This window comes from Antechinus flavipes, chromosome 6 (assembly GCF_016432865.1).
Source record: "Antechinus flavipes isolate AdamAnt ecotype Samford, QLD, Australia chromosome 6, AdamAnt_v2, whole genome shotgun sequence".
Lineage (NCBI taxonomy): Eukaryota > Metazoa > Chordata > Mammalia > Dasyuromorphia > Dasyuridae > Antechinus > Antechinus flavipes.
In genome coordinates, this window is record NC_067403.1 from 199,705,092 (window position 1) to 199,728,393 (window position 23,302).

The 23,302-nt window shown below is 41.9% G+C and overlaps 1 protein-coding gene across 1 annotated transcript in view; it reads right to left on the bottom strand.

The window, feature by feature from the left end:
• Positions 1–11,069: 11,069 nt before the first annotated feature.
• ADAM33 (ADAM metallopeptidase domain 33) overlaps positions 11,070–23,302 on the bottom strand; it is a 38,080-nt gene continuing 25,847 nt past the window's right edge. Inside the window, 13 exon segments of the mRNA XM_051967483.1 lie at positions 11,070–15,385; positions 15,911–16,031; positions 16,120–16,380; positions 16,529–16,628; positions 18,673–18,820; positions 18,928–19,036; positions 19,141–19,218; positions 19,449–19,659; positions 20,204–20,312; positions 20,582–20,777; positions 21,033–21,058; positions 21,061–21,121; positions 21,639–21,816. Coding sequence (XP_051823443.1) covers positions 15,360–15,385; positions 15,911–16,031; positions 16,120–16,380; positions 16,529–16,628; positions 18,673–18,820; positions 18,928–19,036; positions 19,141–19,218; positions 19,449–19,659; positions 20,204–20,312; positions 20,582–20,777; positions 21,033–21,058; positions 21,061–21,121; positions 21,639–21,816 — 1,624 coding nt within the window. The 3' untranslated portion in view covers positions 11,070–15,359.

Consider the following 23,302-nt stretch of genomic DNA (forward strand, 5'->3'; position numbering starts at 1 on the left):
GTGGGGGGGGGGAGGGCAGAGAGACAAGTGTCTGGCTGAAGGTTAAGGCTTTGGATTTAGAACTCAGGAAACATGGGTCATTTAGCTAAGAAGAGGCTATGGGCAGTGTTTATAATCTGTCCCCATCTACCATCCCAGCAACGATTTCACTGGTAATATGAAGGCTTGGAAGTAGGAGAAAGCAATAAGAGAATGGAGGAAGAGATTGTGATTATAAAGGAAAAAGATCCTCACAGGGTCACCTATCCCTGAAAGAAGATGTGAAAGAGAGACAGCTACACCTACATAGACAGAGCTAAAAATGGACATAGAAAAAGACACTGAGATGTAAGGATATAGGAAGACAGAAAGAGTCAGGTAGACAGAGACATGGCCCAAGATAATGACTGAGAGGTATAGAAACATTTATCTTCTCTATGAGGAACAGCAGGAAGGGGAATGACTGTGCTATGAGCCCAGGGTAGGGGAAAAGGAATAAGCATTTAAAAATAGTTTTCTCCCCAATTACAGGTAAAGGCAATTCTTAGCATTCTTTTTTTTTTTTGAGTTTAAAATTCTTTCCTTTCCTGAGACAGCAAGCAATTTGATATAGTTTATACATGTGCAATCATGCAAAGCATATTTCCATATGAATTGTGGTGAAAGTAGACACAGACCCCTCCCACAAAAAAAAAAAAAAAAACTACATCCAAACAATTAAGAGAAAAATAGTATGTTTGGATCTGTATTCAGATTCCATCAGTTCTTTTTCTTGGAGGCAGACAGTATTTTTTATGAGTACTTTGCAATTGACTTAGATTGCTAAAACCATGTATTACTGAAAATAGCTAAGCTGATCATCTTATATTGTTGCTGTTACTGTGTACAATATTCTCTTGGTTCTGCTTATTTCACTTTGCATCTTTTCATGTAAGTCTTTTCAGGTTTTTCTGAAATCATCCTGCTGACCATTTCTTATAAGATAATAATATCTTATCATATACCACTAAAGGAATAAGCATTTATTAAGCATCTACTAGTGCCAAACACTTTATAAATATTATCTTATTTAACTCTTACCACAACCCTGTAAAGTAAGTACTGTTATTATCCCCATTTTACTGTTGAAGAAACTGAAGCAAATGAATATTAAGTGATGTGTTCAGGCTCACACAGCTAGTAGTAAGTGTCTAAGGGCATATGTGAACTCATCTTCTTCAATTCCAGGTTCTTGCCACTCAGCTGCCTCTATGTGGAATAGGGAGAGAGAGATGGATAATATCCTGTGCTATGTTTAATATGAGTTTAATGGAATGAGGGATTTGGACCCAATAAACCCTGTGTTCAAATCCTGTCCCTGATGCTTACCACTTGTGAGCATTAAGTTACTCAAACTTTCTGAATCTCTGATTCTTCATTTATACAATGAGAATAACACCTATCATATGTTTTTGAGAATTATTGTGAATACCAAATGAGATACTACATTTAAAAGTGCTGCAGAAATGACATCTGCAATACATATGTCTTGCATCTTCACATTTAACAACAACTGGTTCCCAGAAAATCCCATTTTCTCCTTGAGCAAAGCTTCTTCACCTGGGGTTCACAGACTCTCCATACACCTTTGGATAGACTGCAGGGACTCTGAACTTGGATGGGAGGAAAATTATATCTCCATTTTTACTAGGCTCCAAATGAAATGTAGCCTATCTTTCAATTTTGAATGTCAATAACAAATCATAAGTAGTTTTAGCAGTACCTGTGACTGTCACCAACAGAAATCATTTTTGCAATTATTGCTGATATCTCAAAATATTGAAATTTCATTTATTCTCATCACTCATTTGAAATGTCTACAGTTATTATACCAACTGCTAGATTTCCCATGATGGTAATTTTTGTGTCTTTCAATTTGTATTTTATTTTATGCACTTAAAAACATGGTTCTGAGAAGGGATCCACAGGCTTCACCCAAAAAGGTCTCTGATACCAAAAGAAGGTTAAAAATCTCTATTGTAGGACAACAATTCTGACTTAAAACTGCTTTCTCTTTTAATAACCCATTCCTCTCTTAGTAACATACAATTGGGTGTAATCATATTTATTTAGTATTGATATTCTTGTTTCTCCAAATCCATGTTATAGATCTCCTCCACACCCTACACCAAAACAAGGCAAAAGTCACAAGATAAAGAGATTTCAGACTTAAAGGATCCTAGACATTGTCTTTGAGATATATATCCTTTCACCTTATCTAGGGATTCCGTGCCATCTTTCTCCCTGATAAGAAACCTCTCCGGGGGTTTGGGAGGTGAGGGTGTGGAGAGATGATGTTTCTTCATAACAAGTATTTGCCTTCCTGGTGGGGATGGTTCTTTCTCCTTTGGAAGAAGCTAGAATTGGTTTTTAAGAAAAGCACTATCCTTGGAACTCAGTCCTGAACTTAATCCAAATTTCCATAGTCTCAAATCATCTGGAACACTTAATTCAATTAAAAGGGAGTAGTCTATCTACCTGTACTATCTTTCCTATCTCCTTTCTGACTCTTGGGTCTCCTGGGCTTATGGGGAAGCCATGGATCGCTCTTCTTTGAACTCTCTGGAGACTCAGTGATGTGAGAAATGAAATTTCACTGGAGAATTTAGGGAAACCCAGACATTAGACCAACTAAGGGATAAAGTTTTGGATTCTGTGGCTACATATGCAAGTATCTCTCAAAATTTCCATTCTTCCCCTTATGGAAAATCATTTCTCTCCTAATTTGTGAAGCATAGATAACCATAGATTTAGATCTAGAAAGGACTTTATAGGAAATCCAATTCCCTCAGATAGTTTGGCTGAGACTCATCTACTCCTTGACTTCTTCAAGATCACTCGGTAGTGAGTGACAAAGCTCAAATTTGAACCCTTGTCCTCTGACCACAGATCCAATATTCTTTCCACCTCTCTGGTTGTTGGTTCTAGAATAAAGTTTAATTATTTCATAGATCAATCCACAAATATTTAATAAGAATTGACATTGTACAGAGTACTATACTTTGTTCCTATTATACTGATTGACCTTCAAAAATTCCTTCATCCAGACAGCATCTTTCATAGATAAAGAAATATTTTCAACTTGTGGAGAATACAGGATTTGGAGTTAGGAAGAATTGGATATGAGTCCCATCTAAGACATTTATTAGCTGTGTGACCTAAACTTTAGTCATTTAACTCCTTTAAATTTTCTCCACTGTAAAATGGGAATAATAATGACACAGCTCACATGGGTTTACATAAGGACTAAATGAGCTAATATATGGAAAATGCTTTGCAAGCCTTATGTTCAGCAAGGACTAAACGACCTCTACGATGTCTCTGCTTTATTATGAATACTCTGTCATTTCCTCCCAAATTGGTAAGGTTCCCCAGAACTTCTCCTTATAGAGCATAGCCTTTCTAATGGAACTTGTTCCCTTTCAGAATTTGGAACTTCTTTTTAAAAAATTTTCCCCCAATTACATGTAAAGAATTTTAAACATTCGTGTTTTTAAAATTTTGAATTCCCCATTATCTCATGCCTACTCCCTCCCATTAAGAAGATAAACAATTTTATATAGGTTATACATGTATAGCCATGCAAAATATTTAAAATTAATGATGGTATAAAAGACAACATAGACAAAAAATTAGAAAAATAAAGCTAAAAAGTATCCTTCAATCTGCATTTAGGTGCCATCAATTCTTTCTCTGGAGGTAGATAGCATTTTTTATAAGTTCTTTGGAATTGTCTTGGATAATTGCATTGCTAAAAATAGCCAAGTCATTCAGAGTTAATAACTGTACAATATTGCTGTTACTGTGAACAAAGTTTTCCTGGTTCTGCTCACTTCACTTTGCATCAGTTCAAATAACTCCTTCCAGGCCTTTTTCAAAGCATCCTACTCATCATTTCTTATAGCACAAGAGTGTTCTATCACAAACATATGCTACAATTTGTTCAGCCATACTCTAATTGACAAGCATCCCCTATATTTCCACTTTTTTACCATCACAAAAGGGCTGCTATAAATATTTTGTACATATAGGTCCTTTCCCCCCCTTTTTCAAATCTCTTTGGGATACAGACGTAATATCTGTCAGAGTAGGTAGTTTTATAGCCTTTGGGGAACATATTACTCTCCATAATGATTAGATCAGTTCACAAGTTCCCCAACAGTGCAATGGTGTCCCAATGTCTTTTTATCCTTTCTACTATTTGTCATTTTCCTTTTCTGTCTTATTAGCCATGATAGGAGATAACTTTGTGAAGCAGAACCTCAGAGTTGTTTAATTTGCAAATCACTAATCAATAGTTGGAGCAGTTAAGTGACATAATGGATAGAGTGTAAGCTCTGGAGTCAAGAAGACTTGAGTTCAAATCCAATCTCAGACATTTATTAGCTGTGTGACCCTGGGCAAGTCACTTAACCTTATTTGCCTCCGTTTTCTCACCTGTAAAATGGTTTGGAGAAGGAAAATCTAAAAAAACTAAGAAAATCCCAAATAGAGTCATAAAGAATAGAAAATGACTGAAATGATTATATCATTTATTTAAAGCATTTTTTCATGACTATAGCTAGTTCTGATTTCTTTGTCTAAAAAACCATGAGAAAGAAAAAAGGGAAGTCAGATCAGAGAAAGATGCTTCCCCTATAAGAACTAAATGGGGTCACCTTGCTTAGAAAGGTGATACTGAATTATTATCCCTTTCCAAGATCTCCCCTTCAGACTAAGTCTCCCACTCCACTGTCCATTTTATGCCAGGTCTCCTCCACTCCCATGCTATTTTTTATGAAAGACAACAGCTCTGGTGTTTCTATTCTGGGCTGTCTCTCTCCTCCTACTGCCAGAATATTGGGGGGTGGAGAGTGGTGAAGACAGAATTAATAATAACTCCTATATCTATGGCACTTTAGGGTTTATACAATGCATTCCTGATGACAAGTCTATGAAAAAGAGTGCAAATATTAGGACTACATTTTACAGTAAAGGAAACTAAGACCCAGAAAAGTTAAGTACAATCCAAAATTATACTACACGGCTTATAGGATGATAGAGTTAAAGTGGGAAGGGACCTCAGAAGTCATTGAGTTCAACCATTCTTTTTATCAAAAAAGAAACTAAAATTTAGAGAAATTAAATGAATTGCCCAAGCAAGGAAGTATTTGAGACAGGATTCAAACTTTGGTGTTCCTGACTCCAAGGTTAGCAATTAATCCATTATCAGCTTGAGCAAAGCTGAGAGTCTTGATTCAGTGCCAGCTCTTTTCTTCTTGCCTCCAATGGCTTTTTAGTCTTAATTGTTATATTATATTAATTATATATATTAATTAATTATTACATTCATTTCTTATTTTGAGTTTCAAATTCTCTTCTTTTCTCTACTTCCTCCCCCACACATTGAGAAGCCAAGCAATATGATACCCATTATACATGTGAAGTCATGCAAAACATATTTCCATTTTAGCCACATTGGGCAGGGGAAAAGCAAGAAAAATAAAGTGAAAAAAATGTGCTTTGATCTGCATTCAAAATTCATCAATTAGAGGGAAGAAAAAGTCCTCCTCCACTTCCCCTTCCGCCTTACTTAGAACTAATTTTCATTGCCACCATCCAGCTTTGCTAGTGTTAGGCTAAGTTTTCTCCTCCTGGACAGGAAAAATGAATGGCTTCATGGCCTTCTTTTTGCTGGCATCTTGACCTGACTTCTAATTCTCCCTGTTTCCTTGTAGGTAATCTTCTTCAGAAATGTCAGGACAGCAAAGATTAACCCCTATTAATATGTTTGTTTCACCATCCAACCAGAAGACACTGTTGTTCAGTCATTTTTCAGTCATATTCAATTCCTCATTATCCCTTTCAGGGTTTTCTTGGCAAAGATACTAGAATGGTTTACCTTTTCTTTCTCCATCTCATTTTACAGGGAGGAAATTGAGGCAAATAGAGTTGAATAACTTGCCCAGGAGGACACAACTAGTGTCTAGTTAGCACAGTCAATAGAGCTCTGGGCCTGGAATCAGAATTCAAAGCAAAAGACAACTCAGCACCACAGTAAGTAAATCAAACTAGCCTACAAAACATTTCATATCCCATCTATCCTTTTGTCTTGCTTTGTTTGTCCCAATGCCTGTAATGCACTCTCTTTTCACTTTTACTTCACAAAAACCTCTCTTCCTTCTAGACTCATCTCAAGCCCCGCTTTTTATATGAAGTCTTTCCTAACATTCACCAACTACTAGCACCTTCTCTCTCAATGTTCTTTATATTTAAGACTTTGTGTCTATTCTCCTTATGTTTAATCCATATACATGCACATATATGGAAGGTATATGTGGATATATATCTCTTCTTGACATATATGTAAATATTGTCCTTGTGAGTGAGGGTTGTTTCATTTATCCCAAGTGCCTAGCAAAATGCTTAGCATTTACTAGGTGTTTAATAAATGCTTGTTTATATTATATATACATAAACATAATATATGTGTATCACACACATATTAATTATGTGCATCCTAAAAAATCCAAGAACCAGAATAGTTGGAAATATACTGAAGAGCATTTGGGTGAAGATCAAGGGTGGGAGAAGAAGAAATGATGTCTTTGGAGTATGCTATAAAAGAAACCTGGACAGGAGCTATTAGATAAGAAGTTCAGGAAACAGATCTGGCTTAGAGGCTTGATAATGTGATAAAAGGGGACTTCAACCATCTGGATATTTTCCCCCAAAAGCAGAGCAGCTGAGAAATTGTGACTTGCCTTAAAGATAATTTCATCCTTCAAAATGTTGAGTAGTTGACAAAGAGAACTGCTCTTCTAGGCTCAATTATGAACAACAGATGAATTAACTGCTGGAAGAGAAATGGTAGAAAACTTTGGGAGAAAGTGGCTGCTCCATAATAGGACTGAGATAAGAGAAAGAGAGAGGAAAGATGGAAGAACTGCTCTTCTAGGCTCAATTATGAACAACAGATGAATTAACTGCTGGAAGAGAAATGGTAGAAAACTTTGGGAGAAAGTGGCTGCTCCATAATAGGACTGAGATAAGAGAAAGAGAGAGGAAAGATGGACATAATCGGATGGGATAATCCCCATACAGATGGGGAAAGTAGATTCCAGAGGGGACAAATTAAATAAAAATAGAAAAATATCCAGTGCTCCTATCCTTGGTGTCACTCATCTGGTGTCTTCTACCATCATGAAGCACACTACCAGTCTTTTCTGTGTGGATGGAATAGCTAATAAACAATTTGGAAAAGACATAACCATTCAGTTTAATCATATGTATGATAAGGGAAATTGTAGTTGGTTATCTCTGAGATTTCTTTCAACTCTACATCTGTTATCTTATTCAACTCTGATTTTTGCTTATTTTCCATGCTAAAGAGAATGATCTCCTTGAGGTAGTATGGTGTAGTGGATAAAGCAACAGATTTGGGAGCAGGAAAATTGTAGTTCAAATTCTGCTCTAAACATTTAATAACCAAATAATCTTGGGTATATCAATGAACTTTTTTATACCTCAATCTCTTTATTTGTAAAATGAAGGAGATGAATTCAATATTTTGAAGTCTTTAAATTATATGATCATGGGATTGAGAAGGACATAACAAAAACAGTTGAAAGGAAGTTGAAACTAAAGTGAGTGAGATGATTGTGAAAGATCATATAGTTTCCGCAGTGAATTTAAGTTACCACATACAGATCAGACTTAAAACTTAAAAACTTAAAAAGAAATTTGAATCATTTATTATCAGTGGTCTTTGATAATAAAGAACAGAAGAGGTAAAATAAACTTTAACAGGACTTTAACAGGACAAATATTGTCCTATTTTTCAAGAAATAAAAAAGAAAAAGATGGAACCTGCAAACTTTAGGTTAGTAAAGTTTGCCTTCTATTTCTAGAATATATTATTAGATGGATGGCCTGTAATCATCAAGAAAGGGAAGCAGCAATCATTAAAATCTTAGATGACTTTGTCGACAGTAGGTCATTTTTGATAAGGGTAATGTCATAGATCCAGTATACTTAAAATTCAGCAAAGCAGTTGACAAAATCTCTCATGTTATCTTTGTTGACAAGGTAGAAAGATGTGGGCTAAGTAATAGTATAGTAGTAGCTAAATGAGAAACTGATCAAAAGAGTAGACGTTGATGGGTTGATAGCAACTTGGAAAGAGTCTGGTGCAGTATCCTAGAGATTTGTTCTTGGCACTTTCTTGTTCATTTTTTATCTGATCATTGCATGAATTCAGAGAAATCATACTTATCAAATTTGCAAGTGACACAAAGCTGAGAAAGATAGTTAACTAAAAAATCTTAAATGAGAGTTAGGACATAACATGACATTTTATAATAGTTAGGCTCCAAAAACTCTTGACAGGTTATATAAGTGGGCCAAATCTAACAAAGCTGAAACATAATAGGGCCAAAAATGAAGTTCTGCACTGAGCTTCAAAACTTTCCAACCATAGGATGAGGAGATATGCATAGACAATAGTTCTTGTGAAAGAGATCTGGAGAAGTTTTTTGTGGATTGTAAGCTTAATTTGAGTTCTTACCATGTGATAGCAACCTAAGAGATTAATTGTATCCTAGGCTATGTTAAGAGTGATAGGGTGTCCTAAAGGTCACTGTACTATATTCTGCTCAGATATCTAAGGGATAGTTTACATTTGGGTAATTTACATTTCAAAAAGAATATATACAAGTTGGGGAGTATATTAGAGGGATATCAGAGGGGAAGATAATTATACACTATACCATAGGAGTATCATTTGAAGGAACTGGGAATTATCAGAAGAATTCGGTACTGGGTTTTTTTTTTTTTCAGAAGAGAAAACTTATCAGATAACTGTCAAATATTGGAAAGGTTATCTTGTGGAATCAGGATTAGAATTGTTCCAATTAGTTCCAGAGGGTAGGGAATAAAGTTTCAGAGAAACAGGTTTTATTTAATATAAGGAAAAACTTCTTAACAATGAATTGTCCCAAAGTGGAACAAGCCTGAAATGTGGTGAGTTCCCATCCATTAAGAGGGATCTTCAAACAAAGGTTATTGTCAGTGATGCGTGTGGAGGTGATTTAGTCTTGTTTACTTATGGAATAAATTCTAAAGTCTCTACCAACTCTTAGATTCTGTGTGAAACCATGAAGGAAACAGGGAGTAGCATCAGATTTCTAGTTCCTGCAGCAGTGACAAGAAAGGCAGGGGAACACGAGGTTATTGGAGGGTAAAAGCTTTATCTCCTCTCTTAGACCAGGGTAGAGATGTATTTTTCTCTTGACTTGTAATTCCTTTTCCACAACTCTTTGCAACTAGCGCTGAGGCTGTTCAGTACTGCGGACAGCTCCAGAAACCCCTGGGGAGCCTAGCAAAGAGTATCTGGAGAGATGTTTTCCTTTTTCTGGTAAATCCAAGGACCTCATTGCCCTAACTCCTTCCTACTAATATCAAGATTTCTAAGGGTTTGTATGTTCCTCTTTTTTCCCCTCATTAAACTTCTTGGATTTGTACATATAATTATTGCTAATCCAAGCCATTGGGGAAGCTGAGGCTAGTGGATCACTTAAAAATCAGTGTTCTGAATTGCAGTAGCCTAAGGAAATATATGGGGTGTCTAAGCATGACACCAATATTCAAAGCCCCGCTAAAATAAGAGGATTACATGCCTAAAGAGAGGTAAACGGGCCCAGTTTAGAAACAGAGCAGGTCAGAGTACCCTGTCAGTAGTGAGAATGGGTCCATAAATCATGGCTACACTTCTAGCCTGGGCAAGATGGAGTTAGTCTTCAAAAAAAAAGGCGGGGGATCAGATGAGAGTTGGAAGGGACCTTAGAGATTATTTAATTCACCCCTCTCAATTTTACAGATAAACTGAACCCCAAAGAGATTAAGGGATTTGCCCAAATATCACAATAAGTGAAAATAACAAGTCTAACTAAGAAACTAGGACCTCTGACCTTCAATGCAGTCCCTCTTCTAGTACACTAAGCCATTTATTTCCATTAGTTCTGAACACATGCTAATGGGAATAGGCTAAGACATCTCTCAAGGCATTGTATTAGTTGCCTTCTGAAGATAATGCAGCAACACCATTAGTGACTCTGATGGAATTTTGTGTCCAAAACAGCATATTGCTAGTGAGAGGAGAAAAAAATGTAGTCTCATATAGGTAGATCCTTAGATGGGAGAGGAGATAGACAGATCTAGGCCACCTCTTTCTATGACAAAATGTGTCTAGGAGAAAATTTTGAAAAATTCTCCCTAAGAATTAGGAGCTCTGTGCTGTAATCAAATATCCAAAGGTCTAAGAATCAAGTATGTTTAATACTGCAATTACAGATGCTGTAGTCGGTCATATGGGGAAAATGCTTCCTGCCCTGCCTCCAGGATCCCCTCTGTGATTGAATCCAGATATGGATTCCCCTCCTTTGTGAAGGTATACATAGATAAACATGAGTTGCGCTCAATCTCTTTAATTCACTGGCAATTTCCAGATTAATACCTTATTGAATTCACAGAATAGTAGAGGTCGAAGAAGTCTCACTTTTTGAACTTCTCTTTATTTTCTCCTCTTCATCCAGGGACATAGTATGTGACAAGAAGATAATATATATCCTTGACTTGACCCAAGCAGAGCTGAGGACCCTAGTTCTCTTTGTGGAGAGAGCCCAGATTTTCGAGTGAGAGGGTCAGGGTTTGAATCTTGGATGTGGACTTAGACCTAGGAATTAACTCTGAGTTTCCTCTTGGAAAAGTCATTCTTCTTCTTTGAGTCTGCATTTCTTTAAAATATGGAGGCAACTCAATTATTTCCAAGGATTCAGCCAAGTATAGGTTCAATAATTCTATAATCATGGAACCCCAGGATCTTGGAGATCATTTAATTCAGATCATATCTAAAGTAAGAGTATTTTGTATAGCATCCTGGCAGAGAAGTAAACTCTCTAGCCACTGGGGTGCCTCTCCTCATCCCTAAGGGCCATTTTGATAATAATAATAATATCTCACATATAAACAATCCCTTTATAGTATATGACACATTTTCAATTGTGGGCCAGACAATCAATCAATCAAGCATTTATTAAGTACCTACCATGTAGCAGGCACTAAGCTAGGCACTGGGAATACAGCTACAAAAAAATTATCCTTGGTTTCAAAGCATCCTTATATCCCCTGACAGATGTTATGTGGTTCTTGGAATAGAGCATTTAGATTAAATATCTGTGAACAGATACATGCATTGTAGTAACTTCCTTTCACTATCCCAAACTAGAAGATGCTGTTTTGGGAATTAATGACTTCTCTATCATGGAAAGCCTTCAAATGAAAGTTATATGGCTACTTCAATCTCTCTTTTTCTACTGGCTCATTCCTTGCTGCCAATAAACAGACTTCTCAGTCTTATAATAAGCTTTGTTTAAAATAACCCTGCTATTCCTTCATTTATTCCAATACCTCTCTTCTTTTTCACAAACTTCTAGAAAAAGACATTTACTTTCTCACCTCCCACTTCCCAATTTTCAATCTCACTACTTAATTGAAAATGCTTTCTCTGGGGCTGTTTATGGGTTTATGATTGCTAAATTTGATGAGATTTTTTTCAGATCTCATCCTTCTTGGTCTTTCTGCAGCTTTTCATACTATAGATCATTCTACACCTCTGAATAGTTCATGGACATTTGTGACTGTTTCCCTTGAGTTCACTCCCATCTGTGTTATATTCACTTTTTTCATGTTCCTTTTCAACTATCATCCAAATTCTTCCCCCAAGTGTCCTTTAAGATCCTACTTGGAGCTCTTTTTTTCCTATATGTTCTCTCTTTTGGTGATTTTATCAACTTCCATTGGTTCCACATAAATGATCCCCAAATCTATATACCTAAATCCAATCTCTCTCAGGAAATAATCTCTCATCCACACCTGCCTTCTGTTCATTTTCATCTGTTCAGTATCTCAAATTTAACACAACCTTTGTGCTCACTACCAAAAAAATTCTTCCTCCAAACTTCCTTATTAAAGAGGGCAACAGTATCCTTCCAGTCACATTGGTTTGCAACACTGGCATCACCTTCAACTCTTCCTTTACCCTTAGTCATATCTAATCAGAAGTCTTGCCAACTCTTCCTCCACAGCATCTCTCATATCGACCCCTCCTCTCTTCATTTACATGAATAGTCTACTAGTTCTATTGTAAAATGTTTCTAATGGGACTCTTTTTCCAGTCTCTCCTCTTCACAATTTTCAAATTACAAATTCTCTCCACAAAATGCCAAAATAATCTTTCTAAAATGCAACTCTGATCATATTATTCCCCTTCTCAAGAATCTTCATTTGTTCCCCATTGGATCTAGGATAAAATAAAAATCCCTGGGTTTGATATTTTTAAAAAATTATACTCTAGTGCTAGACTACCTTTCCAAACTTATATTTCCCATTACGTCTTTCTCATAATATGTTCCAGTCAAAAATATTCTGTTTGCTGCTCCCTAGATTCCACATTTAAGTTTCCTTCTTCATGCTTTTGTACAGACTTTCCCACATGCCTAAAATGCCCTCCCTTCACCCTTCTACTTGCTTGTATTCCTAAATAGAAAGCAAATTATTTTAGGGCAGGAACTTTTTTATCTTTTCTTTGTATCTACCCTCAGCACCTAGCAGAATATGTTGTGTGTTTTTGTTATTGTTCAGTTGTGTCCAACTCTACATGCATGTAGTAGGCAACTAATGATTGCTTTTTGAAGTGTGTAGAGGGCATCCCTGCTCAGATACTAGCAACCCCCTGAAGCTCCTTTTTGAAATCTTCCATAAATAGAACAGAATATCTGTCAATAGACTATGAGTGAAATGTCTGCAAATAAAATGTCCAGTAATCGAAGTTCAGTCTTCTTGTAATTGAATTCCATAAATGAGTTTCTCTTTTTTCTGGTAAACCTGATCATGAGGAGAGAAAGGACTCACTGTTTTAGGAGTTAATAGAGAAACAGTGTATATAATCTTAGTGTACACAGAAAATCTAAGCACATATCTCGACCTATTTCTACATGGAACTCTGGGAAATTACTTTCCTTCTTTGTGCCTCAGTTTCCTTTTCTTAAAAATAGAGATAATAACCCCTAGAGACCTTTCTCTAGAATTGAGAAAGAAAAAAAGTGAGATAATGGATGGGATAGTGATTTATCATTGAAGTTCTCTATAGTTGTTCAGTTATGTCCAATTCTTCATGACTCCATTTGATGGTTTCTTGACAAAGATACTGGCGTGATGTTCTTCTTCAGCTCATTTTACAAATGAAAAAACTGAGGCAAACTGGGTTAAGTGACTTGCCCAGAGACACACAGCTAGGAAGTGTCTGAGGCCAGATTTGAATTTCTTGCCTCCAGGCCTGGTATTCTCTCCACCTTGACATCTACCTGCTATGACTTGTTATTTAATATTAGCAGTACACAAAAAGCCCTTAGCACTTACTTTACCATCCATTATTTCATTTATTCCTTTCACCAACTAAGTTATACAGTGCAGGAATTTAAAACTATTTTACAGATGAAGAAACTGAGGTACAGAGATTTGTAAACTTCTTAAAAGCAGGATTTGTTCTCCTCCCCTTTTTTCAATCTTTGGGTTCCCTTAGTGCTTAGATTGGAACACATAGTAGATATTTAATAAATATTTGTTGTCTTGAATTGAGAGAAGGAAAGGATTTCCCAGGACAACACAATCAGTCTTGGAGATAAAACCAGGTCCCATGATCCACAGACCTAGGCTCTTTTCACACTGCTCTCCAAAAGCAGTCAAATATATAATGTTCAAGGTGGAGGTACCCTAAAGTGTATTTCCCCAGCATTTCTAATCTCACTCTGAAAGGGCCCCTACTTTGCAGTCTAAGAGCTAGTAGGCCAAGGAGTGCAAAAGGAGGCTGCTCGTGTAATGAGTCTATTGTTCAGTATCAGACAGGGAAGTGTTGAACTCCTATGTCAGGGGTTCTTAGGATGCTCAGGAACTCTGATTAAAGAATCTCCCACACTGACTCCAGATAAACCCTCTGATAAAGTCATGACTGCCTGAATTTCACAGAGATCTAGAAAGGGATTTACTTTAAACTGACTCATGGGGAGCTTGCCATGGAATTGTTACCATACAAAGCCAAGATCTCATATGAGTGAAAAGAAATCAGGCTATGGAACTCATAGAAAACAGACAATAGAAGCAGAGCAATGGATTGGGAAGCGAATCAATGCAGCGAGCGTCCTATCACTGAAAGCGTTCAAATGGAGGCAGACATATATATTTCTAGGCTATTGTAGAAGAGATAGTAGAAATTGGGCGGGTGCCCTCTGATGTTCCTTCCAGCTCTGGGATTCTATGATTCTACAGCCCAGTTCCCCAGAGTATGGAAGGCCCCAAATCCCACTCATCTGGTATCTCTCCTAAGGCTCCTCTTCTTCCATCCCAAGGATAAACTGGTTGCTGAGGAGGGGATGTCCTGAGAGAGGAGGCACTGTGTGGTAAGAAACCTGGATTTAAAGTCAGAGGACCTGAGTTTGAATTCCAGTTCTGCTATTTATTAACTGGGCAATTTTGAGTTAAGTCCTACCCTTTGCTGGGTTTTAATTCCTCTGTCATATTTCTAAATGATTCCTCCCAGCATTGTAACATAATCTGACATAGGTGTGCACAGTAGGTCCTCATCGCCCTCTGCTGGTCTGGCTTGGTGTAAACTCCCCTCTCTTTGCCCTCTTCCCGACTTCCATTCGAGAGAGAAGAGAACGGGTTATTTTCTAAGTGAACAAGTTCAGAAACTGAGGCCTAAATTTAGAACGACCGCAGGAAAATCTTAGAGTTTTAGCTTCTCCTCCCACAGTTCTAGCCGATGGCAAAAAGGGAAAACAGAGGCAAATCCATGTAAACGTCTGTGTTTCAAACACCAGTGTCTCCTTAAAGCCCCCCCACGCTACTCCACACCCAAGCTCCTCTCAGTCCTCTCCATCTGTCTGGCACTGGGCTGGCACCGGGCCATTTCTGAGGTAGGTTGGTGACAAATATGGTTCAGTCCCTCAGACCCAGGACCAAGAGACGTTGACCCGCCTCGGGTCATCCAAGCGGAAGGAAAGGCAAGGCAAGGGTGTCGAGGAACCCGTTCCTCTTCTCCTCCTCCCCGCCTCCCCTGCCCAGGCATCTTCGCCCCAGGCCAAGACGTGGGTCTGCAAGATAGTCTCAGGTGGAGAAACTGAGGCACGAAGGGAGGTGTTGATGGCGGTCCCCAACGGTCCCCCACACCTGGGGAGGCAGGGTCTTGTGCCATGCCCTCAGGACAGCAGTTCCTGGGAGGACCTGGTCCGGTCATTTCTTAAAAGTTAGAGAGCTTTTCCCGGGGCCAGGCCTGGAGGACAGACAAGGAGAATTGGGGTGAATTTCGCTAGCGCCATTCCTCTAAACTTATCTCCAGCATCCGCCCCAAGCCCTTTCTCGGCCTCGCCTCTTTCCCTGCCCCCTGGCCACTTCTTCCACCAAACTCTCCCTTCCAGGCGCCTCCTTCTCCTAAACCCTGCCCACCTAATTTCCCAACTTCTGCATCGTTTCCTCCAAACTCCACCTTCCCAATAGACAGATTAGAAGCTGGGGGAATATGGAGGCGAGAGAGAGGCTGCTCTGGGAGCAGCTAGGGCACCAGCCCTGAAGTCAGGAGGACCTGAATTCAAATCTACCCTCAGACACTTAACGCGTCCTAGCTGTGTGACCCTGGGCAAGTCACTTAACCCCAATTAAAACCCAGCAAAAAAGAAAAAGAAATTCTCCTCTAGGGTGGGCGGGCCTGGGTCTGGAGGGGCGTGGCAAAGCCTTCTGAGTGAGGCTAGAAGTAGGATTCCCCCGAGGGGAACCGGAACCGGGCGAGCCGCACACTCACCGAGGAGACCGAGCGGGACTGGCTGCACCATGACCAGGAGGCGGGGACCTCGCGGCGGCTGTTTGACCAGGACGGGGTCCCCGGGCAGGGGTCGGCTCGGGGGATCCTTCTTTAGCTGGGTCTAAATGGGATTAGAAGCGGGTATTGTGCCTCGTTCCTCTCCATCCCCTCCCGTGTAACGTGAACGTCCGCCCTCCCCCGCCGCTCACCTTAGTGCCCCGAGCGGGGCTGACGGGAAGGGGTCTCTTGGGGGGCAGCAGGCGGCGGGTCCCATCTTCTCGGTCCCCTCTATCCCCCGGGACCCTTTGGGGAAAGCCAGGTCTCGGGGACTGACTCCGGGGTGGTGGCGGGCGTGCCGGGCGGGAGTCGCGGGGTTTGGGAGGGTTGGGGCGCAGGGGGCGAACCACGTTGATTGGCTGGGAGGGTCCGGGTTTCGGGGAGAGAGGCCCCCGCGCTCCCTGCTGCGATACCTTGGGTTAGAGGAGAATCCCATGTATACGTCTTATGTCAGAGTTCCACAAGTACCTTGACCGCTGCCCACCAGGGATCTTCAAGGGCTCTTCCTTCTTTTTCGAAGCCCTTCCTCCCCCCGAGACACTTCTCCCTCCCCTTACTCACTCCTGGAGCTGGGCGATTAGGCTGACGTAGTGGTAGGTTCTGCAAAATTAAGCCCGATTGGGCTCCGCTCCTAGAACTTCTGGTGGTCCTTGTCCGGTACCTGGCAAAAGGGAAGGCCATGAGGTGAGCGAGCTGCCATATTGGATCGGGGAATTCGAGCCTGCCATCTTCCTCTCCATGCCTTGAATGCCCAGAATACAAGGGCTCCTTCCAGACTCAGCTCGTACCGGAATCTTGATTCCCGCTAATTGCTAGAAGTCTTCCCCCAAAGAAATTACTTTGTTATCTCCTTTAGACATTTTGAAATCTCATTATATGTATCCCCATATGCTTTTCCCCGGTCAAATAGAAGTTCTCTGAGGACAGGTGTATCCTCCTACTCAAAACATTGCCTGGCACTTAGCAAGAACTTAAGGAAATGCTTCCTGTCCTGGTGCTATCTTTATTATAATTTGGACTGGATAGCTTTGGAGGATTCTTGCCATGCTGAGATGGATTTAGGAAACACTGGAGCTCTGGGTCAGAAAGAATTTTCCAGAGATAGAGACTCTGCCAGTCCCAAACAACTGTAACTGATTGCACGAACTCAAACTCGGTGAAAATCCCCCTTACTGGGACTTCCTGAATCTGTAGCTTGTTAAGGAGACAATCTTGGACAAGTCAACGTCCCTTGTTTAGGCTAAACTTTGTTCTTCTATAAAAGAAAGGGCTTGACCTTTAGAGTCCCTTCCCCTTGGAAATGCCATCTTCGTATAATATTGTGACTTCATTTGTAGGCTTTTACCAAAATGTCTAAGTAAATCTGTATGTTTATGTGTGTAGATCTCTCTCTCTCTCCTCTCTCTCTCTCTCTCTCTCTCTCTCTCTCTCTCTCTCTCAACTTTGAGTTATACATACATACATATATATATATATATATATATACCTCCATATATGTATAAACTTTGAGCCAGGCCTGAAAACAGAGGAGAATAATTCATCCCTCATTTGTCAATGAGCTAAGGGAGAAGGCTGAGGAAGAGTAGCAGCTAAGAAAGTAAGTTTGTGAGACTAATGGACTAAGTAAGTTCATTAGGCTAATTACAGACTTAGGTCATCTCCTTCACATCTCCATTTCCCACTCCTACTTTCTGTTATGGGAGATTAGAGTCGGGGCACATAGTAGCTGCTTAGCTTAGAGAAAAGAGAATTTAATAGGACAGCCGTCTGCAAATGTTTCATTGTCACCTGGAAGAGAGATTGCACTTGCTCTAACTGACTGTAGAGGGCAGAGTAACAGCAAGTAAAAATATATATGCAAATGTTTCATTGTCACCTGGAAGAAAAATTGGACTTGTTCTAATTGACTGTAGAGGGCAGAGTAAGAGCAGATAAGATAATATATAGCCTTAAAGTGCTATATACATTTTCTCCATCGCTGTTTTTGTTATTATTAGGAACAGTGAGTAAAAGCTGAAGAGATGTCAAAGTGGAATTGATGTAAAGAAAAACTTCCCAATCACAAAAGCTGTCCCAAAGTGGTTGATGGGCTGACAGGAGGTAGTTGACTCCCTCTCATTGGGAATATTCAAGCAGAAGCTAGATAGCCATTTATAGCATGTTGTAGATGAAATGATTTTCTAGGTACAGGCTAGGCTAAAATGGCCACTGGGGTTACTTCCAGTTCTGAAATTCCATAATTTTGCTTAACAAAGGTTTGTGAGATGTATCCGAAGAGAAGGATAATATAATTTAGTAGAAAGAGTGCTTGATTCAGAATTGCAAACTTTAACAGAGATGCTCCTTGAAGACAGGAACTTTGCTACATCCTTTGGGCAAATTATTTTACCTCCGTAGAATGAAAGGTGATTAACATTCCTTCGAGGGCTAAATCTTATAATCCCATGATTTGATAGGATCTTATATTTGAACCCAGAAGGCTTGCATTCTTGGTTCTGCCCCTGAAATGTGCTATAGCCCTGGACGTGGCCCTTCTCCTTTTCTAGGGATGAGTCTCAATTTCTCCCCTTGTTAAATGAGGGGATAAATGATGATCTCTGAGAGCCTTTCCAGCTCCTGTATCCCAATTGTTGTGTGACAGGAGTACACAAGAAAGATTCTAAGGACAGAAGACACATGAATGAGAGGGGTGGAGACAGGCTCACCGGCAGCTCTCTTGTCCTTTCCTCAGCCCTCGAAGGCCTTGGTGCAACAGGGAGTTTGGGAAACGATAGTAGTAGAGAGCCAGTCCAGCACTGGGAAGCAGGAACAGCATCAATACAAGGAGCAGGGCCTGCAGAACAGCATCATGGCCTGGGGGAAGAGGTGAAGATAGGTGGTCAGTTCAGGGATGAGGTTCCCCTTTCTCCTCCCTCCTTGTTCCCTGATTGGGCTGGGACCAGATCCTACTTGACACTCACTGTCATGCTGCACGGGACCACTATCCACACTGCCCCCCAGCCCCGGCTTCTCACAAGTTGGGGGGTCCCAGCCTGGGTCACAGTGGCAGTTCCTATTGCTGTTACAGACCTAGAGGGGAAGAGAATAAGAGAAAGAGTAAAAGGCTTGGAACAAAAGGACACCTCCCATCCCCGTCTCTCAGTGTCCAGGACCCACCCCCAGAGGTCACTCACCCCATGGCCATGGCATGTGTCCAGGCACCTCTGAAGGTCAGGGAAGGACGCGTTCTGGCATCTTCGATCGTGACATACCTAGTGATGGTGGATGGGAATGATGGAAGCAGATGGTGTTGATGGGCCCAGGACACCCTGGGCAAGGCAGGGCACGTTAAGGGGAAAGGAATCCCAGGGCATCTGCTATCGAGGATGTTGATCATCCCAAGCCCCAAAGACCCACAGAAAGCTCCTCCCCCAACTAGGGATCCCATTCTCCTAGGGAAGCCCTCCCAGCACTGCCCCCGGGGTTGGTGAGGCCGGCTCACCATGCCATCTCCACACTTAGTACCAGGCAGCACAAGACCAGGGTCTGGCAAGTCAGCAGAGGAGTCAGGTCGGGGTAAACGGTACATGAAGGCTCCTCGGCATGTCACCTCTCTGCCCCCCAAACGGATGGTGGTCTCCATGGAAACGGTGTGTGGTCCCCGGGGCTTGTCTGCCCCACTCTGGCACTGAAGCTTCCCACACTTGGCATCCCTACAGGGGCAGAGGAGAGGGAGAGGGTGTCAAGGAAACTGCCAGCTCAGAAGCTTTTCCAAGTAATGATCCAAACTTTGAAACTTTTAAAATCTTTAATATTTTAAAATTTATATTTGTTAGGTGTTTTTTTTTTTAAAATAGATATCACTTCCTCGGATCTTTACTATACCTTTGAGAGTTAGAATCAACAAATGTTATCATCCCATTTAACAGATAAGGAAACTGAGATTCAGAAATGTTGAGTGATTTGGCTACAGTCACCTAGCCAGCAAGTGTCAAAGACAGGCTTCCAGCTCAGAACTTCCTGACCCCATATCCAGCATCCTAGCCAAGATCCTTACCCTCATCACCGGCCCCTGACTCTTGACCCCACTAACTCCTTGTCCCATCTAATTCCTAATCGCTTCCTTTCTCTAACCCTTGTTCTATCCCATCCTCAGGCTGCTCATCTCACTTATTCCTTGTCTTCCTAGTCTCACTCCCCTGACACCTTGTTCTGAAGGCCTGTCCTTTGTCCACCTCCCTTCATCCCCAGTCTCACCTCCGATTACACGGGACATAGTGGCCTTCACTGTCCTGACCACAGTTCCCATAGGGATCCCCGGCTGAGTTTACATCCTGGAAACAGGCATCAGGGGCTGGGTGGGCACCTGGGGGTGGGAGTAGTGTTAGTGATGTGGGGAGGAAGCCAGATCTAGGAGAGAGGGGTGACCTCTGGGGAGGGGGATGTGGAGTCACCTCCACCTGGGTTCCTTGGACTTCCTTTACCCTTCCCTACTGAAGCGTGTGTCCACGTGGAGTTATCTGACTGATGAGAGAAAGGATTGCCCAAGGGAGAACTGGGACATGAATGGCTCAGGTTTGGGGAAGGAGAAGATCCCAAGGAGAGGGGATTGTTTCTGCCAGGCTAGGCTCTCACCAGGCCCCCAGAGCTGTTGGCATTGCCCCTCATGGGTGGGACACATGCCATCTCGGCAGTAGGCGGTGCCCCCTGCACAAGGGGAGCCATCGAGGAGGTAGACGTTGGCTGGACAGTGGGGAGAGGTTCCGGTGCAGAACTCAGGAAGGTCACAGTCCCCAGCTCTTTCTCGGCACAATGTCCCCGCTGGCTTCAGCTGTAGGAGGGCGGGCGGGCGGAGAGACAAAGTCAGAGACAGGGAATACACAAGGACAGAGGCACACACCGGGACAGGGCAGACGGAGGAAAACAGAGCACAGATCCAAAGGAAAAGGGGAAGCAGAAACAAGTCAGGCCAGAGCATCCTCAGGACTGTCCTCCCTCTGACCTTACCCCTTCCTCCCATGTTAGAGCCCCACCTGCTCTGAGCCCTCTGCTGCAGCTACCTCCCTTCTCTTCCCCACCTCCTCACCGAGCAATGGGCACAGCAGTCCCCTGGGCACACTGGACTCCCTCTCGAAGTGTACAGTTGTGGGCATGGCAACAGGGGTCAGTGCACTCCTGGATCCCCAAAATAGACAGAAAGAATGAAGAAATGGAGAGCCAAGATCAAGGTCCTGGCCTAATTCTGGGAATTCAACAGACTGGGGGCTTCCTTAGGCAAGCAAACTCCTGACTGGGAGAGGAGAATTCCCAGGAAGAACAGATAAGCCCGGGAAACATGGGGCCAGCTTCTGGATCTCAAGCCCTGGGGGAAGTCTGGGCGTCCTGAAAGATCCATGGGTCACTAGAGATTCCCAGGGAGAAGCTGGGGGTTCCCCACTGAGGAGCTCAGGGTCTGGGGGCTCGCTGGGTTCTGGGAAATGGAGCTTTTAGGGGTCTGGATGGTCTGGGGAACACCTGCAATCACTGGGTGAATGTTGGAGGATTGCTGGGAGTCCTGACTGGGGATATGGTTTCCCAGAAACCAAGAGCCAGGTTAGCAAAGCAGGGAGATGTTCAAGGCTGGGAGGTCCTGGAGAGGCGCCCTGGGATCGGGGGGGATTTGGGACTCGGGGGAGGGGAGTTCAAGCCTTACCCCAACGTCCCCACAATCACACTCCTCCCCATCTTCCAGGAAGCCATTCCCACAGCGGCCTCCCAGCACCAGCAACCGAGGGTCCGGAGGGTTGAAGAGGCACATCCCCCCTCCTTTTTGGAAGAAGTGGAGGAGCTGCTGGCGGCTACAGGTGCTGAACACGCGTGGAAACGGGTGGCTGCAGAGTGGGAGAGTCCGCGTCTCAGCGAAAGCTGAGCCCAGTGCGCTCTGACCAGCAGGGGGCACTGTGGTCCCACCGACCCACCCACAGTCTGGGACTGAGGCGGGAGGAGACAGACCCAAGTGGACACTTCTCTGACTCGGACACTCAGAGCCATCGGCCGAGCGGCTGACGGAATGCACGGAAAACGCCGTCCGCATCCAGAGGAACCATGGAGCCGGCTGTGGGCCGAAGCGTGGGATTTTTCCTTTTTTATTGCTGGGGTTTTTTCCCCTCTCTTGTGGTCTTTTCCCTTTTGGTCTGTTTTTTCTTGCAGGGCATGACAAATATGGAAATATGTTTGAGGAGATTGTGCATATTTAGCCTATATCGGATTGCTTGCTGTCTGGGGGAGGGGGAGAGACAGGGGAGGGAGGCAGAAAATTTTGGAACACACGGTCTTGTAGGAATAAATGTTGAATACTATTTTTACATGTATTTGGAAAAATAAAATACTATTAAAAACCCCAAAACAAAGTATAGCTCTACTTTTACAATATAGGGTTCTCTGTGTGTGTGTCTCTGTCTCTGTGTATGTTTCTCTCTCTCTCTCTCTGTTTTCTCTCTCTCTCTTTCTGTTTCTCTGTCTCTGTCTCTCTCTCTCTCTCTCTCTCTCTCTGTCTCTGTCTCTCTCTGTCTCTCTCTCTCTCTCTCTCTTCTCTCTCTTTCTCTCTGTCTCTCTGTCTCTCTCTTCTCTCTCTCTCTGCAGTATGTATGCTTTCACTTTGATCACTTTGAGTGATCTTTCCAAAGTGCAAATCTGACTGTGTTTCCAAACTCCATGGCCCTCTCACCTCTAGGACAGAGTTTGGCTATTTTAAATCTGCCCCAGTCTTTTTACACTTCATTCCTCTCCTGACACTTTACGGTACAGGACACTGATCTCTGATGATCTCCCAAGCAGCTAGCGCTAATCATTTTCACTGGTCTCCCTCTTCACTTCCAATCCTGACTTCCCTGACTTTCCCCCAAATCCTTCCTTCTGCAAGAATCCTTTTCCACTTCTCCTTCCTCTGAGGCTGTTCCCAGTTTCTCTTGCATCAACAATTTGTACATAATTATTTACATGTTGTCTCCCCCATTACACTGTGAGCTCCCTTTTTTGCCTTTCTTTTGTGTCCCCAACTCTTAGCAAAGTATCTGGCCCATAATACTTAATAAATGATTGTCAACTGGCTGACCTTGTTTTGCAACAACCCAGGTTGATAGATGTGATATGAGCTATAAATATAAGCACGGAGCCAGTGAAGGTTTGTATTCAGATACATCAGCATTAGGCAGGGGCCTAGGCAGAGACACTGGATGTCCAAAGAGGGGAAAGTCCTTATAACCCAGAATGTGAAAATAGAGGACTCTTGATAACACATAGTCAGGGGGATCCATCAAGGAGGTTGTGACAACTTAATTTCAATAATTTCAATAATTGCTTTCCTTTGTTATCCTA